At 33.8% G+C, this 19,027-nt stretch overlaps 2 protein-coding genes across 2 annotated transcripts; one reads left to right on the top strand and one right to left on the bottom strand.

Moving 5' to 3' along the window:
* Positions 1 to 1,735: 1,735 nt before the first annotated feature.
* Positions 1,736 to 2,871, top strand: LOC140879209 (uncharacterized). Its single transcript, XM_073282883.1, has 2 exons — positions 1,736 to 2,303; positions 2,390 to 2,871. Exons 1-2 carry the CDS (start codon positions 1,736 to 1,738, stop codon positions 2,869 to 2,871), a joined length of 1,050 nt encoding a protein of 349 aa, XP_073138984.1.
* Positions 2,872 to 10,654: 7,783 nt separating this feature from the next.
* Positions 10,655 to 14,563, bottom strand: LOC140882159 (putative late blight resistance protein homolog R1A-10). Its single transcript, XM_073287962.1, has 2 exons — positions 13,452 to 14,563; positions 10,655 to 12,760 (listed from the first exon to the last, which is right to left on the bottom strand). Exons 1-2 carry the CDS (start codon positions 14,435 to 14,437, stop codon positions 11,005 to 11,007), a joined length of 2,742 nt encoding a protein of 913 aa, XP_073144063.1. The 5' UTR covers positions 14,438 to 14,563; the 3' UTR covers positions 10,655 to 11,004.
* Positions 14,564 to 19,027: the final 4,464 nt, after the last annotated feature.

Genomic DNA, 19,027 nt, shown 5'->3' with positions numbered 1-19,027 from the left:
ATTTTCTGATCAAGTATAAATCTCAAAATTTTTTATTTTTTTTGGAAATTTTTTTTAACATTCCCTATCACCAAACTGCCCAAGAAATAATAATTTTCCTATTTTATTATGTAACATAAGCCTTTCCATTTGTATTTTTCAGAAAATAGCACCAAGTTTTCCTCGTACTCGTGCTAATGCCATCTTTCGCATGAGACAACTCGTCATTGATAATCAAAAGCTAAAGATCACCCGACTTTATGCTAAAGTGGCGGACGCTAGGCGTGAGCAGAAAGATTGAGAGAAAAAGGCCAACAAATACTTCCACAACTTGGGACAAGTGAGGGGTGATAACATTTACCTCCGAAATGACATTGACCTCAATCATTTTCGAGAGGAAGCTCTGCGCAACTAGGTTGCTAAGTCCGAGATGGAGCATGAAAAGATGAAAAAAAAAATGGAGTCGTTTATAGTGGACAACAAGCAAATTAAAGAGAGGATGGAGGCATCTCATGACACCATATCCCAACTCACCGGTATTGTGAGCTACTTGACCAAACATGCGGATCATAAGATGCGCAAGAGATAGCAATTCGATGACGAGACAAGAAAATGAAAGAGAGGATGGAGGCATCTCATGACATCATATCCCAACTCACCGGTGTTGTGAGCCACTTGACCAAACATGCGGATCATAAGATGCGCAAGAGATAGCAATTCGATGACGAGCAAGTGCTGATTCGTCAACAAATGCGAGTTTGCATCCAGCAACTAGAGGTTCAAGTCCAGCAACTACAGAACACAGTGGCAGACTTGAATAATGAAAATGACATACTGCTCAATGTTCTTAACCAACTGCAAGTAGACGATCCGGAAGAAGATCCGGAGGAAGAACCGAAAGAGGATTCGGAGGAAATAGAGATTGAGGGCCCTGTAGATGTTGTGGAGAATGAAGAAATTATAGATTAGGCTATCCCTTAGCATAATTTTCTTTTACTCAAACATTGTTTTGATATTCTTTTATTCAGCATTGTTTTTATATTTTTGTTTTGCATGGTTTTGGATATTTTGATAGTTTTTGAGACATTAGTTCCTCTTTTTGTTGCTTTGAGAATCAATAAAATGATTTTTAATCTTTTGATCAATATTGATTCATTGTTCCGCTATTTCCTTTCTTCCTAAAATATCATATTTTGACAAAATCTTAAAAAATCCGTTACTGTAGGAAATGGCCGGAATACCCCCTAGAAACACACGCAACAACAACAACCATGGGGATAATGCGAATCCACCTCCAAGAGTCAACCTTATTAGTAGAGAAGACCTTGTGGCTATTGCAGCAATAGTGGCAACAACTATCCAAGGGATAGGAAACACCAACGAAAACGGGAATGGAAATCCGCCGCCTTCACCACCTGCCCAGAATGGAGTCAAATTTCATTATGAGTCCCTCCATAAGAATCGAAGTGAAATGTTCAAGGGATATGTCGGCCCAAAAGTAGGACGAAACTGGATGAAGAATATGGAGGATCAACTGCGTTTACTCGAAGTTCCTGAAGCCCTAAAAGTAGAGGTGACCATACCTTTCCTCGAAGACAAAGCAAGGAAATGGTGGGAAGTTGTTTCACCTGCTATGCTATCTGCGGGACCAATCACATGACAACAGTTCTGTACCATGTTTCTGAAGCAATATTTTCCGGTTGAGGTTTGAATACAAAAATTGAGAGACTTTGAGAATCTCACACAAAATTCATACATGACAGTGGTGGAATACACTTCCAAGTTCAATGAACTTGGGTCTTATGCCCCAAAAATTATGGGAGATGATGATCTGAAGTTGCACCGTTTCAAGAAGGGGTTGAACATCTGTATACAGTTGGCATTAGTAGTTTACCAGCCTGCCAAATTTGCAGACTTGATGAGAGTGGCCATCCGAGCTAAATCGGATATCAAGCATCGTGAAAGTGACTTCAAGAACAAACGACCTCTGACCAACCAATCTTCTCAAAATGGTCAAAAGTCCAAGCGCCCAAACCTGTCTGGAGGAGCTTCCAAGGGAACGTTTACTGCTCCAAACCGTCCATCAGCTAAGCTATGTCTTACCTGCAATTTCCAACACGAAAGGGAATGTCGTCGGAAGGCTGGAGCTTGTTTCAACTATGGGAATTTGGCACACCGGATAGCTGATTGTCCTAAACCTGTGAAGCCAAGGAACGGGTCAAATGCTAATACTATGCAGGTCCAACCAAAGGAAACAAAGTCCAATGCCTGTGTGTTTGCTATCACCCAAGAAGAAGCAGAAGATGCGAATGAAGTCGTGGCAGGTACCATTCTAATCAATACTAAGTCTGCATATGTAATTGTGGTGCCACTCATTCGTTTATATCTAATAGGTTTGCTAAAAAGTTAGAACTTATCTCTGAGAAACTAACTGAACCTCTGAGAGTAGCTACCCCTGCTAGCAAGATAATCAAGACACTCAAGGTACATAGAAAGTGTAGGATATGTATTCATGATCAAACCTTAGATGCTGAATTGGTTGAACTCAACATGGTAGAATTTGATGTCATCCTTGGGATGGATTGGTTATCTAAAAACCATGCAGTGGTTAACTGTCGGGATAAGAATGTTAAACTTCGGACCCCAAACCACGAAGAAATTACATTCCAAGGTAAGACCAAGTCGAGAAAACCCCTCTTGCCGACTTCCCAAGCTTGGAAGGTGATGAAGAGTGGCGAAGAAGTTTACTTGGCTATGGTAAATGAGGTGAAAGAGGAAATGGAGCTCAAAATGGAAGACATTCCTATTGTACGGGAATTTCCGGATGTCTTTCCAAAAGAATTGCCCGGAATGGTTCCAGATCGGGAAATTGAATTTGAGATTCAGTTATAAACGGGTGCTGACCCGATCTCAAAAGCTCTATATCGAATGGCACCAGCAGAACTCAAGGAATTAAAGGAGCAATTGAAAGATTTGTTGGACAAGAAGCAAGTTAGACCAAGTGCATCCCCATGGGGAGCCCTAGTCTTATTCGTCAATAAAAAGTATGAAAGCATGAGAATGTGTATAGATTACAGAGAGCTCAACAAAATCACGATCAAGAACAAGTATCCTTTTCCAAGGATAGATGAATTGTTTGATCAACTCAAAGGAGCTAATGTTTTCTCCAAACTAGATCTGCGGTCGGGTTATCATCAATTGAAGGTCAAGGCTGAGGATATTCCAAAGACAGCTTTTCGAACAATATATGGACATTACGAATTTTTGGTAATATTGTTCGACTTGGCAAATGCTCCAGCAGCATTTATGGACCTCATGAATCGAGTTTTCAAACCATTTCTTGATAGGTTTGTGGTGGTTTTTATTGATGAGATCCTTGTTTACTCACCTAGCAAGGAGGATCACAAAGAGCACCTCCGTATTACACTGCAAACTCTGAGGGAGAAGAAACTTTACGCCAAATTCAAGAAATGTGAATTTTGGCTGAAGAGTGTAGCATTCTTGGGACATATAATTCAGCAGTCGGAGTCTCGGTAGATCCCAAGAAAGGTTTTGCCATCTGCAGTGATCCATCAAAGGAAGGTTTAGGATGTGTGCCCATTCAAGAGGAGCAAGTGATTGCCTATGCATCCAGACAGTTGAGAACTTATGAGAAAAACTATCTCACTCATGATCTTGAGTTAGCAGCGGTATTTTTTTGCGCTGAAAATTTGGAGACACTACCTTTATGGTGTCAAGTGTGAAATTTTCACTGATCACCAAAGTCTCAAATACTTATTCACTCAAAAGGAGCTGAAGATGAGACAAAGAAGATGGATCGAACTTTTGAAGGATTACGATCTAATCATAAGTTATCATCCAGGTAAGGCCAATAAAGTGGCTGATGCCTTGAGTCGAAAGAACATAAGTCAGAGGTTCTTAGCTTCATTAACAGCCCAACCGTGCCTCCGAGAAACAGTCAAATTGAATCAATATCAAGATCCATCATTTGCCCAGTTCAAAGAGCAAATCAAATAAGGCAAGTTACCAGACTTTCAAGTGGATGACAAAGGACTTTCAAGTGGATGACAAAGGAGTTCTCTGGATAAAAAGACGTCTATGGGTACCAGACACTGGTGATCTTCGAAAGGAAGTCATGTCCAAAAATCACAAGTAAAAATTTTTAGTTCATCCGGGGAGTACAAAGATGTATAGGTATCTGAAAGGGAATTTCTAGTAGAACGGAATGAAAAGAGATGTTGCAGAATTTGTCTCTCAGTGTCAAGTATGCCAACAAGTCAAAGCTGAACATCAACGACCTGGAGGCCTACTTAAACCTTTGCAAATACTGGAATTAAAATGAGATCATATTTCCATGGATTTTGTAGTGGGACTCCCGAAATCAAAGCAGAGACATGATGGTATATGAGTAATCGTGGATAGACTTACAAAGTTTGCGCATTTCCTACCTGTACTCATGAAGTATAGTTTGGAAAAATTAGCTACACTATATATGGATAATATAGTGCGGCTACATGAAGTTCCAGTAAGTATGGGGAGTAAAGTTACCCTCAGTACGGTTTGGGAGTAAAGTTACTCTCAGTACGGTTTGGGAATAAAGTTACTCTCAGTACGGCATATCACCCACTGATGGTCAAACTGAGAGAACAATCCAAACTCTTGAAGATAATGCATAACATAACATAACATCATTATTATAACAAAATAGACATGATTTATATATTTTGTCCAGACACTGAAATTTCTCTCATTATTCGTGGATAACTGATCAGTGTAAGGGGTGAGGTCATAGAACATCAGGGTCATATCATAACATAATTCGAAAATTTTATTTCCACTTATAAATAAAGTCATAACAGTGTCAAAACATATTTTTAACAAAGTTCATCACCAAAAAGAATTATATAACAAAATTCCAAAAATTAACATGAACGATCGAATTTTCAAAACATACATATGATTTTAAAACATAAGTCCACTTACAGATACACACACGCAAGAATAAATACTTGAATTGATGAAGCAACTTTCGAAATCAGACTACCCTTTTCCCACAAATCTGCTCCTCGAATTTTCTAACAAAAACATTACTCCGAATTTCCTTTCTTTTGTTTATTCTTAATTCACGAAAATTTCTCTAACAACCTTTGAAAAAGGACTTCCTTTTCCTAATGCTCTTTCACAAATATCATTGGAAAAGCTGACTTCCCACGTGTATGAAGAAAGGAAAAATGGCCAACTCCATTGACTCAAACTAAAGCCTTGACTTTCAAACTATATAGGTGAAATATGGGAAAAGCCTTATTCATGCGAGGTTTGCTTCAAAAATAAGGAGAGAAAACAAGCAGATTTCTGAACGTGAATATTATGAGGCTTGAGTCTATATTTATAGACATATAAAAGAGTTAATGATAAACTAAGATTATCACTTTCAAATTTTGAATAGGAATCTATCTTTCAAGATTTGATGTCATCTAAATCTTGATCGTCTATCTCAATAATATATCATTATCTAGATATCATGAAATCTAATAAAATCTAAATATATATTCTATCTACATTATTATCTCCAACCATAAAATATACTAATTATCATAATAAAGTAGTAAATAAACAATCAAAAATAGTAACCTTAAATTAGGGAAGAATTTTCGGTCTTGACAATATATAGTTGTCCGAAGTGAACGGGCATCAAATCAACACGATTCGAAGGTTATTTTTAACTAATAATTTAACGTATAGTTCAAATGAAAATCCAAAAAATTATTGCATTAAAAAATATATAATTTATAAATATCGGTTGAGATTATCAGTCCAAGAAAATTAATGTGTTGCAAAATTGACATTGGCCCCGTTTGGTTTTAAAAGTCAGGCCAAAAAAGCATTTTTTAAGTGCTTTTCAATTAACAAGGTGTTTTGTTGACCAAAAAATGCTTAAATAAGCACTTTTTTAAGTCAAAATTAGAGTTTTTTCAAAAGCTAAAAATTGTAGCTTTTAAAAGCACTTATTTTAAAAAATCTCTACAAAATCCAAACGGGCTCATCTAAAGATATTGCTACATTAATGTAAATCGGAATGCCAGTAAACGATTTCATCCAACAAGCTAGTAACAAGGAATAAAATTCCATTAATTATTTAATTTATTTATGATGGAAATCATGAAATTCCATTTCATATAGTAATTATATTTACCAAAATTTCATGTGCAAGTAATGATAGCCGAACATTTACATTTTACAACGACTAACACAAAACTATAAGTTTTTATTTAAACTAACCAAAGATTGTGAAGAGAAAAGGAGATGCACGCTGCACGCATGCGGAGGACAACTTCACTACTATGATAGAAAAAGAACAATAAATTGAAGAAAAATAAAACAACTAACAACAAAGGGGAACAAAGGAAACACAAACTAAGCCTAACTCCAGCGAATAAAGAAGAAAATAAAGATCGAAAGACTGAAATAATTGAGATACGGCCGGATGATACAAAGTTATATATATATCATTGTTAATCACTTATAAAATCATTTTTCATCACTGAAGGAGCCAAAAGAAAACTAAAGAACAAAAAGGAACAAAGTGGAAAAATCAAAAATTAAACAAGAAAACTTTAAATAAATATCTAACACGACAAATTATCTATCATATTTGTATGAAATTTAGTCTTAATTTATAGAGTGCTTATGATTTACTCTAATATTTCAATATGTATTAATTTAATGTAGTTTGTATCTTCACGTGCTACGCACGTGCTTTTTACTAGTTTATCGAAAACAACCAAATCTTGAAATTCAAATCCTTCAATACCAAATGCAACGTCAATGATTTCCCCGTGATCGATGAATTTGGTTGCAATCCATTCTGAAAATTTAAATCAAACGAGTATTCCCGCGAAGAAGGTGGTTTCTTGAATAGTGGTGTATATAGTTTAATCATGGTCGGAGAACATTGAAATTCGAATACGAGGCGCTCACAAAAGTGTCCTTTTATAGCATAGAATAACATATATAAGAAATAATTGTTAATTTATAAACCAATTTTCCATCACTCAAGAGTCAAGAATTCAAAACAAGTACTAGATATAGAATTTCCACAATTGATTACATGATATCCATAACTTAAATTAAGCATGCCATTTATGATGACAAGGTTTCTTCGAAGCAGGATTTCATATATACATATATATATATATTATTTGTTTATATCTTCCTTCTGGAGTTAGTCTATGCTACACCGGGAGTGTTTCTCCCCCTATTTCAATACCATTAGATCATGTGGGACTCATATATTTTTATGAAAATTGACATATATATTGATGATCCAATGGTTGATATTTGACCATATCATAGGGGGAGAAGTACTCCAGGTGTAGCATAGAATAATCCTTCCTTCTGTAATGTTTCACATTAATTTAACACTTTTTCTTCTTCTTCTTTATATATATATATATATATATATATATATATATATGACGTTCGCGCGAACACGACGAGATGCACACAAAATGTCTGCACACTGATGTTCAGGGATCATCATTATGTATATATATATATATATAGGAGTTGATATTTACATTCCATTTTTTGTTATTTGCACTCCACTTGTGAGTAAATTGGACACATATTTTACACATAAAATGAAGTGTGGATAATACAAAATGGAGTGTAAATATCAACACTATATATATATATATACATATTTGTATTAAGTCTTGAACCCATACAACTTTTTGGTTTCTTGTGAACACATATGCCAAATTTTGTTTTGTTTTGTTTTGTTTTTGTCATAATTAATTATGATAAGGCGAAGGAAATAATAATTATATATATAATTTTTAAAACAATCAATTATTTCATATCAAGTTTATTAGTATTAAAACTTTAAAAACAAACATAAAAAATATATTAACAAAAAACTATCCGTAGAGTAATTCAATGAAGAAATATCGATTAACTTGACTTCAAAAATTTAATTAAAGATATAATTTTTAAATAATTTTAATATTAAATTCTTGATAATTTATTTTATATGAAATAATATATATAACTACATTCTATTAATTTAAATTAATGATTTAAAAATAAATTATTATTATATAAATAATAATATTTTTACTAGTTGTTAACAATTTTTTCGAATCATTTCTCGGCCAATTTAATAAGTATTCTCAAGTTTTTTTTGTAAATGAATAAAAAATATTCTAAAAAGTGGATTTATGTTTAAGGGGAGTTGGGGAGGCAAAACAAGATGGAAACAAAATAATTGTGAAAAAATAGTCTGTCTGGGGGTAAACAATTTACATGAATTAATCGATTATTTTTTTTAAAAAATAATATACCGTTAGGAGTGTGCAATGGTTGGTTCGGTTCGGTTTTAACAAATTTCGGTTCGGTGTTTCGGTTTACGGTTTTTCAAATTCCTAATCCTAAACCAAACCATTTTATTTCGGTTTGGTTCGGTTTTTTCTATTACGGTTTTGGTTATTACGGTCGGTTATTACGGTTTGAGTGACAATTTGATTTATAAATGAAGTTGTATGTTAAATTATTTAAAATAAATATAATAAAAAAACAGTGATCAAAACAAGTTTTTGATTATCTTAAAACATCAAAATTAAGTAATAAAAATAAGCATAGCTATGATTTTTGTAACCAATTTGTTAGTTATCTTACAGATATCAAAATAAAATAATAAAAAATATAACGATTGACGGTTACCAAGTTATTTTTATTATTTGTTATATTTTAAATGGTCGGTTCGGTTTTCTCGATTTTTAAAATTCAAAACCGTAAACCGGACCGAAAAATCATTTAAACCGAACCAAGAAAACCAAAATTTACGGTCTGGTCGGTTTTTTCGGTTTGAACCGTTTAATGCACACCCCTATATACAGTTATTATTTTCTTGGTCTTGTCTTAATTAATTAATTTCTCTTAAAATTAAAATAAAATCCCAAAAATTGGGACATGTTTTTCACAAGTAGACTTCAATAATCAAAAGGAGAGAAGGAAAAGGCATCAAACGGCACCATCACAAGAACCCCAATTTGCATGCCAAAATCTAAGCAAGGAAAAAGACATTAAACGACACCGATTTATGGCACGGTTCTGTAATTTTTTGCACTTTTGAGGATCTAAATTAAGGTAATGCCCAAAAAGTATATCTACATGTGAATATTTTCACTCATATATGGTCCACTAAAAAAATACAAACTTCACATGTATGGATAAACATTCACTATCAGCTGCACTCTATGAACTTGTTTGGTACAAGTATAAATAATACTTATAACTTGTACTATCTAATTTTTCGTTCTTCTCGTCATATTATTTATCCATCTATTAATTATTTATTTTACATCAATCAAATCATTAATCATTTATCTTATATCAATCAAATCATTGAATTTAAATTACTATATTACCCTTATAAATAATATTATTCATATTTTATTTATTTTTAAAAAGAACAAAATGGTAATTTATCATTTTTATATAAAATTCAATCAATCAAATCACATAAACTATAATCTATCAATCAAATCAAATACTATATTAACTATCATTTTTATTTATTTTATATTACATTATATTACTTATCCAAGTACTATTTATCATATCTTCGAACCAAACGGTAAGACAATATCCTAAGGACTGGGGGTACCATCTCATAATATCCCTGATTTCCATCTCCGTTGAATATTGAAAGATTAAGTTTTTTTTAAAAAAAAATGAAAATTAATATGTCATTGATTATCACTAGACCTGTCAGATGGGCCAACCAATGACGAGACGGGTCGACCTACTAAAAACTCACCATTCGGTGGATCAAGGACGGGCCGGCCCATCATCTTGGTGGATTAGAAATCCTCAACCCAACCCAACTCAACCCAAAGTGAGTTGCGGGTTCGATGGGCCGACCCACGAGTTGGTTCACTAGAAATAAAAATAAATAAAATTATAAATTATTATAATTAATTATAAATTTTATTTCATAACTAAAAATTAATAAACATATTAATAAAATTTTTAATTATTGATTTCGCACGTTTAAACATTATATAAAATAATTAATACAAAAAATTTCACAACATTCATTAAAAAAAATACAAATATCACCATAAAAAAAATTTTTAAAAAAAATCATCCAAGCCCGCCTAGGCCTACCTTTAATTGGGTTGAAAAAATTTCACTCAACCCACTTAAATTGTCCAATATGCACTGGTTCATTAATTTTCTTTCTTCCACATATAGGAAATCGAGTAATCCGTTTAGAAAATGGTGTCTTCCACGATGGAACCTGATAAGTGAGATTTTCAGTAAAATACCGTTTGGTAGGGGTATTTTGTTTTTTAACCTCGGTCAAACAATTTTTTTAAAAAATGACCTTTTCTAGTGTAATGCAAATCACTTGGGGGGGTTAATTTTTTAAAAAAATGTTTGACCGAGTCCATTTCCCTAAATATCTCCCGTTTAGTATCATGAATGAGATGTACGATAGATGAATAAAAACATGATGAGATGTGGATAAGCAAGACATATATATATATGAATAATATGTTGTTTTGTATGTTTTTTATTTTGTAGGATATTATGTTTATTTTCGTAATTATCATTGTCAATTTCATACAATTTCACTTATATGACACTCATCCTCCACTAATACCATGGGTTAAGAGGTATTTGTCATCAAGCGTGCATCTAATGTTATACCGGGCCATGAGATATCATTGTGTTAACAAAAAAATGAGAGAAACATGGGATGAGTAAAAATTTGCGTCTCATCCCACTTTTATCTCATATACCAAACGGTACCTAAGTGTTTTCATAATCTTCTTATGTCCCAAGATATGATGTGGCAGGGCGAGTTCACCAGACGGACCTAACCCAAATCGACGAATATAGTTATCAGGCCATACATAAACGAACCTCATAACATAAAACTCCTCCTTTTCAAACTGGACTTGTTCTATTTCAGGAAGAAATTATTCTTCAAAAAATGAAGGTAATAAATAAGCAAATCTAACTACGGACAGAGACAACATAAACTTTGAGGTCATCGTTACCTAGACTTCGTTGTAGCTCTTGTAATTTCCTTGCCGACTCCTCGACGTCGAGATTGCATTTCTTGATCTTCAACCTCTCAAGTGTTGTTATATCTCCAATGCTTTCCGGAACCTCCTTCAGTTTGTCGCACCATCGAATGATCAACCTCTCGAGGCATGGAAAATGATCTGTGCTCTCAACTATCCAATCCTCCAGGTCTAGTGACCCCATTTCTAGGTGCTTTAAACCCGAAAACTCTTCCGTCATCTCCCACTCTCTCCCCATAAATGAATCTTTCATCAGTTTCAGCACTTGGAGATTTGGCAAGGAAACAACAATGGACATTTTTTCCCACGGAATTCGGGAGCCTTTCAAAGTCAACTTTTTAAGGTTTGGAGGGAATCCGGAAATGTTAGGCTCGAAAGGGATTGCACTCAGCTCAAAATTCAGCTCGTCGAGTTGGTGTAGGTACACAAGATTGTCGATGCAGAACGATGGCCAGACTTCAGGTTTGGGCCAAGGGTAGTAGACTCTCAGCTTCTTTAGATTCGGAAGACTCTCAATCACTTCCGGGGTGAACTGTAGATATGTTACATGAAGTGTTTTCATGTTATTTAGGACACAATATCTTTCACCAAGTTCTTCATATCCTGGAACGGACATGAAGACCATGTTGTGCGCGACAAGATGTCTCAACCGCGGCATCTCCCACACCTCCGACGGCATGATCAGGAAGTATATCCAATCGCGAGAAGCACGTTTATCCTTTTTGATGATGATGATTGTTTCAAGATTCTTGAGGTTGGAGATTGCAGCAGGAATGCAGCATTTTTTGCTGTAATTATATGTAAAAGCAAGGTACCTCAAATTAACCAGGTTGAGTATTTCATCAGGGAAACCTCTGGTCTTGATTTTCAGCCCATCCACCACTCGAAGTAGCGAAAACTTGCAAGTGAACGACGTAAAGCCTATGGTGTAGATTGAAAAATACAGAACAGAGCGGAGAGGCGATTTGTAGACATCATCCGGCAAGGAGTCCAATCCCGTGGTATTGATTATCAAGCGACGTTGCGTATATGGGATCTCTGGTAGGTTATATTTATAATCACTCTGCCCATATCTATAGTGTCGAAGAAAGTTTTCTTGGTGGCCTTTTTGTATGCTGAACTCCCTCAACACATCATGGATGCCACAAAATCTGATCTTGCCATTAGATCTCTTTTTAGTGACCAAAACAAGACTTCTATTCACAAGATCTTCCAAATACTCCTCTGCTATCTCTTCCGAACTTTTCGATGTCGCGGGTTTTAGAAACCCCTCGGCAACCCATAACTTGACGAGTTTCTTGATCGGTATCCTGTAATCCTCTGGGAAGATTCCCATATACAGAAAACATGATTTCAGATGATGAGGAAGATTGTCGTAACTTAACGACAATATCGCGAAGAAGTCATCGTCGTTTGTAGATACGGCTTCGTTGATATTTTTAGCAACACTATCCCAATAATGTTTGGTCTTATTGGCTTTGAGTAGTCCCGAGATCACCACAATGGTGAGGGGGAGTCCTTTGCAGTTTCTGGCAATTATATTTCCCACTTCTTGTAATTCTTGAGGGCAGAGTGCTTGTCCATAAACCTTCTCCCGAAGTAAGTTCCAACTTTGATTCTCGTTCAAAAATTGCATTTGATGGAGACTGTCGGAAGAATCAACAGCAGCAGCCACATCCAACAACCTACTGGGTCCGGTTTTAGAATAAATTAAACCAAGCACAAAAAATCTTATAAGAATAAGTTAATTTTGCATTTCCTTTGAATTTACTCATTAAAACTTATTATTTTTTATGTTATAAATATTACTTTTCAATTTATATATAGAACATGTCGACTCATTTAATAGATAATAATAATTCTTATAAGAGACCTTAATCTACTATTCAACCTGATAGTCATCAATCTATAAAGGATAAACAAGATTGTGAAATGATTATGGATTGATTTTTACTCACTATTTTTTTATTTCATAACTTGGGCGAGAGATTTTTTTTTTTGGTTTTTTTACCAGGACCAACTCTCAGTATCTCAAAATGGGTGGAAAGAAACTTTTCATTTCACATAGGTGGATTTAAATATATGTAACATAGCTTTTATTATCTCCGAAATCGGAGCCAAAACACGCCTAATTTATAGAACCGAAACCCAAATTTGAATACCTACAAGGAGCAAGGGCGGAGCTACATATTTTAGCCGGGGTGGCACAAAATGTTTTTGAAATTTTTTATATATTAATTTTGAAAAAATTTGGGTTAATTTGATCTTAGCCCGGGTAGCTTAATTTAAAAAATTAAAGTATTAGAGGGCTTAAAATTCTTGCCCGGATAGATTGAAATTTCTAGCTCCGCCATTGACAAGGAGGAAGACACAAACCTTGTAGTGATGATGACACGACTACCATTTTCGTCATCAGGAAAAGCTCTTCTTACCCGATCCCAGACTTCACCATGCCACATATCATCCAATACAATCAGATATCTCCTATGTTTCAAACTTTTGTACACAAGCTCAATAAACTCTTCCACAGGTTCCCAAACTTTTTCTTCTTCTCCTTCTCCTTCAACAGGTTCCGAAACCTTTTCTTGATTATCTTCTCCTTCAACATGAGCTTTTTCTTCCACATGAGGTCCCTCGAATTTTCCTCGGAGTTCAGTCGACTTTAATGTGACATGTTCCTCGGATGGTCCTTGCTTGGGAAGGAGACCTTGAAGAATGTTTAGTATACGATATTCTTGAGTAACAGTCACCCATAAACGAACATCAAAGTGTTGTCCCACTGAATGATCTTCGTACACATTTCTAGCCAAAGTCGTCTTCCCTATTCCTCCCGTCCCGACGATGGGTATGAAGCGGAGATTTGGCTCGTCGTTGGTGACTCGATCCATGATCTTAATCAAGTCATCATTCACTCCAACCATTGTCTCTCTTCCGCTTGGCTCACGTCTTGATGATGATGATGATGTGTATGCACTCGCAGACAAATCTGCTTGGCAAATCATTTTAACCTTTGTGGCCACTTCCATTATGGAATCAACATATTCTATCAAAGACTTGACATCTCCAATATGTTCTTGATCAGTACTGTCTACCGATCCTGGATTAACCGTCCCCGCGGTTATGGTGACGTAGCTTTCGATGAGATCTTCCAACTTGTAGGCTGCATCTCTGATGTCTTTCTCAAAGGAACGAATACTCCGGGCGTATTTATCTGGGAAATCTTCAAGAAAACTTAGCAAACTCGTGGCGTTTTGATGCAGGGATTCTTTATAGCTTTTGCCGCCAAAAAGACCGTCGAATTGATCTTGACACTGGATCTGTTCCAGAGTTCGAGCAAGTGAAACAAGTGCAGCATGTGCCATTTCTACTCTGTTTTCGATTTTAGTACAATAACTTTTGATTGATTTTCAGATGAAAGAACAAAAGAAATAACAGAAAGTCTATATTTTGCATATGAACAAATTAAACTGCAAGTCTGCAACCATATATGCCACTTAAAATATATATACCAAGTATTATTAGATGTGAACCCTTCACCTAATACAAAATTTGGCTGTTTCTTGGCATGTCAATTATGCGTCTACATGTGTTATTATTATTATAAAGAAGCCCCATTGATGGGTTACGGTTTTTTTGGCTACATCACCCATCCTGCCACCAATAAAGACCAATAATGTTAAAAAAAATTATATCATATATTTTTCAATGTTTGTTAGGTATTAATTTGAACAAACAAAAATTGAGAGTTCATATATATTTAAGGTCGTTTGGTCATAGTTGGTGGCATCAAAGAAAGGATTTACAAAAAAAAATAATAAAAAAATAAAAAATTGAAATAGCTTTAAATAGGGTTGAATACTGAGTGATACCATAATGTGAAGGGGAATGTTCTAAATAGTGTTAATCACACAACCAAATTATATTTTTATTGTACTATTTTACAAAACTACCCTTATTTATGACTTTCTTATTATATATAAAATCTTGTTTGACATTCCAAACTTATACTTTTACATGTATTATGAAAATTATTATGTTTAGATCATTAATATTTTTATTTAACATATAATCAAAAAAATAAAATTTTAATAATTTAAGTGCACATATATTAATATATTTTATGTTTTATCTCGAATTTTACAAAATATTATAAAATTTTAGATTTCTGTACATTTAAAATTTGATAAATTTTGTTAAATCAAATTAAATATTAATTATTATCTAAATTTGTGTATAGTTTGATTTGGTTAATTATATCATGATTATCTCGATTATTAATTTAAAAATATATATTACCTTATTTCAATTCATTAAATATTTGAAAATTTGAACAAGAAATAAATTAAAGTTTCAGGAAGATATTTTTTATTCTTATTTTTATTTTTTTAAAAAAGAATTCAATTGTCTTTATTTATTGAAAATATTTACTTAAAATTTATTATTTAGAAATATATTATTCTAATTAGTATCATTTTAATTATTCTTATTGGTTTTCAAATAAAGTGATTACACAATATCATATACATTATTTAATTTATATTTTTAACTAATATTAAAAATTCAAGACATATTTATAAAAAAATAAAAATAAATATTATATCTACCTTTTGAATATAATATATTATTATTAAATATATATATTATTACTTTGATAAACAAAGTATCGAGTGGTATAAACTAATGTAATTAAGATGAATAGAAATTTTTACTACATAAATATTTAACAATTCATTTAAATTTTAAATATTAATGCTATTGTATAAAAAAATTAAAATTCTTAAAAGTCATTTAATATTATGAATTAATTGTATGCGGTTTACTAATATAAATGTTTTTCTATTTTGAAGATTAGTTTTAAAACTTTCTATAAATATAATAGATTAATTTTTTTATTTGTTTATTAATTATACAAGAAAATTAGTTCATATTAGTTATGTGCTTAAATTTTAGAATGATTTGAAACTTACTAAAGATTATGAAAGGATAATATTGTCAATATGTAAAATAAAAAATTTATAGTAGAGTGTGATTAATATTTTTTGGAGTGTAAATAACACTCCTCTACTGTTAAATCTAAGAGTTCAAATTTGATTTGGATATGCATGTCTATAAAAATGCATGAACAAAATTAAAATTGGATCTTGTGACGTATTGTGAGAGTGTTATCCTTGTGTTACGGACATCTCATCAGCCAATACATCATATGGTTGGCCCGAATTTAAGTAATCATAATGCTCTAAGAAAATCAACAAATTCGAAATCAATGGGTAACAAATGGGGTGATTGGTACATAACTATTTTAGCTCCGGGATGGGGAACGACTCCTTTGATGGGTTTTGCAATGGCTCTATTTGCGGTATTTCTATCTATTATTTTGGAGATTTATAATTCTTCTGTTTTATTAGATGGAATTTCAATGAATTAAATCTAATCTATTAAGAACCACAAAATTCTAGCTTTGCCTTATCTTTAATAGGGGTTTGGCTACACTTACAACCCAAATGAAAACTGAGCGTTTCGTGGTTCAAAATTATCGAATTTCGTCTGAATCATCATTTGTCAGGACTCTTCGGCGTAAGTTCTTTAGTTTCGACTGGATATTTAATACATGTCGCTATTCTTGGATTCAAAGAGGATTACGTACGATGGAATAATTTCTTAGATATATTACCACATCCTCAAGAGTTAGGCCCGTTTTTACAAGTTAGTGGAATCTTTATGCTCAAACCCTGATTCGAATAGTCATTTATTTGGGACCTCCCAAAGAGCAATTAGCTGGAAAAAGATTAACGACAATCGAAAAAAAGAAAAATTCAACGGCGAAATAATATCATGTTTTGGGATCGGTGCGATGAAGAAACTGTATATAGATGAATAGGGATTGTTCGGTCCTAACCCATGAGTTTTACCCGATGGAGTACGTGTAGGCATGTGATTGGCTAATTCATGTGGGCCCCACATCAATTGATGTGGGCCCCACATCAATGGACTACTCACATGCTGCCACCTACCCCATGGGTAAAACCCATGGGGTAGGGTCGAACGAACCAGGTGAATAGATTGAAGTAGTCGAATAGATTGAGACGACTGAAGTAGTCAATAGATTAACGTTTTTAATCAAACTAGTAAAGGCCATGTGAAGGCAGATTGTAATTAATTAATACCAAAGCTTAATTCCTCTTTTTTCAGAGTTGTTTAGTATATGCTTTGTCTAACGTTTAGAAAATGGTTTTTATTTTAAGATTTTTAATTGATATATTTTTTGGGCTCAAAAAAATTTGATATATTTTAAATAAATTAAATTTATTTTTTAAAAATAATCAAGTTTAATCTTAATTAAATATGTTTAATGATGTTTATAATGTTCAAGAATTTACCGTTTTTCATGTTTTTACCCGAATCGTAACGTTTTCATCATGTTTCACGTTTAATCTCGTTTTTTAGAACACTGAATATTATATGTTTTTCTTTGTTAGATCTCAATTCAAACAAAAGAATTAAGCATTCATATTAAGGCTGCAAGTCGTTGATGTTAGGTTCGTAAAAGCATCTAGATAAGATATTAAAATGAAATAATTAATGGAGTTTGGCGCCGCTTTGATCAAAGAACCCCTTGCAACGAAACCAAAGATTTACAAAATAAAATTTTCGAAATAGCATGAAATAGATCCAAAGTTTAATCAAAAATAAATTACAACAATCTTAAGAAAAGTGTTGGGTCTATTTTTAGAGACCAAATTTTTGTTTTGATAATTACAAAATTTTTTCCTATTATGCAAACTACTTGTCTAAGTGTACAGCTTAGTGTAGAAGATTCTCCCTCAATTGAAATTCCCGAAAACTTGAAGGCTTCGTGTGCGGGATAATCTTATCTAATCCGATACAAAAACTGCAAAACTTTTGAATTGATTTATTTAGCTGATCTTCTTCCTTGTATATAGGACTAGATATACATTAATCTTCTCTGTACATGTCTATATATACTTTTTGTAAATTGATGAATACAATTCAATTTTCCTTTTCTTGCTCACATATTTGTTACTAGCAACTGGACAAATGTAGCAAGACATGAAGAGCAGATCGGTGGAGCATCAGGTTGACAGTCTTTCTCGAAAGTGAAACCAGTCGTACCAGTTCAAGAGCCAGTCACTCCTGAACAGTCGAGAAGCTCTTCACCTGGCCAGTCGAGGAGTTTGTCTCCTGACCAGTCGAGGACCCAGTCTCTTGCTCACTTAGATCGGTCGAGACACTAATCCAGTTGACTACTCACCAGTCGACTTGTAATGACCCGTACCGTGATCACCTACTAATCAAAAGCTTAAGCATGCATTTAACTTAATTAAATAAATCAGAAATTAAATAGCAGAAAACTTAAACAACAATAAAATATTGTTTACAATCATATCGAAATAAAACCAGTGTATTAACCCAAATACAAAAGAAACAAAAGCCTAAACAAAACCATGATGGTCATCCAACACCTAAGCCCTTCTGGAACCACCCGCATCGTCCAGCCGCAGACCTGCCCCATGGAATAGGGTGTCCAGATACAACAAAGTACGGTACGTGAGCATGATAAGTTCAGTACGATAGTATGAGTATACGGTGTTATGTGTGCATGTATGTAAATGAACTGCGTACCAAGACTCTCAGGTCAAGAAACAAGCTCAAATACCGGGCCCATGGTATATAGCACGTTGTGCCGTCGCCTCCGGAGGTGGCTCATATACCCAGTAAATAATGGTGACCTGATACTAGTACAAGTGTCTAACCATCACGGTGACCTAACACAAGACTTATGTATCCAACCATCAACAAACTCGTAGGGTGAGAGCCCTACTACAGGATACCTCTAAGGTAAAGGCTCAATATGCTCATGTATGTAACATACAGTCATGACATGTTGTATATAAAGGCATATAAAACATGCAATCACATAATCCATGCAAACA

Source organism: Henckelia pumila, chromosome 2 (assembly GCF_033568475.1).
Source record: "Henckelia pumila isolate YLH828 chromosome 2, ASM3356847v2, whole genome shotgun sequence".
Lineage (NCBI taxonomy): Eukaryota > Viridiplantae > Streptophyta > Magnoliopsida > Lamiales > Gesneriaceae > Henckelia > Henckelia pumila.
The sequence above is the reverse complement of the archived record's forward strand: the minus strand, read 5'-3'. Positions and strand labels throughout refer to the sequence as shown.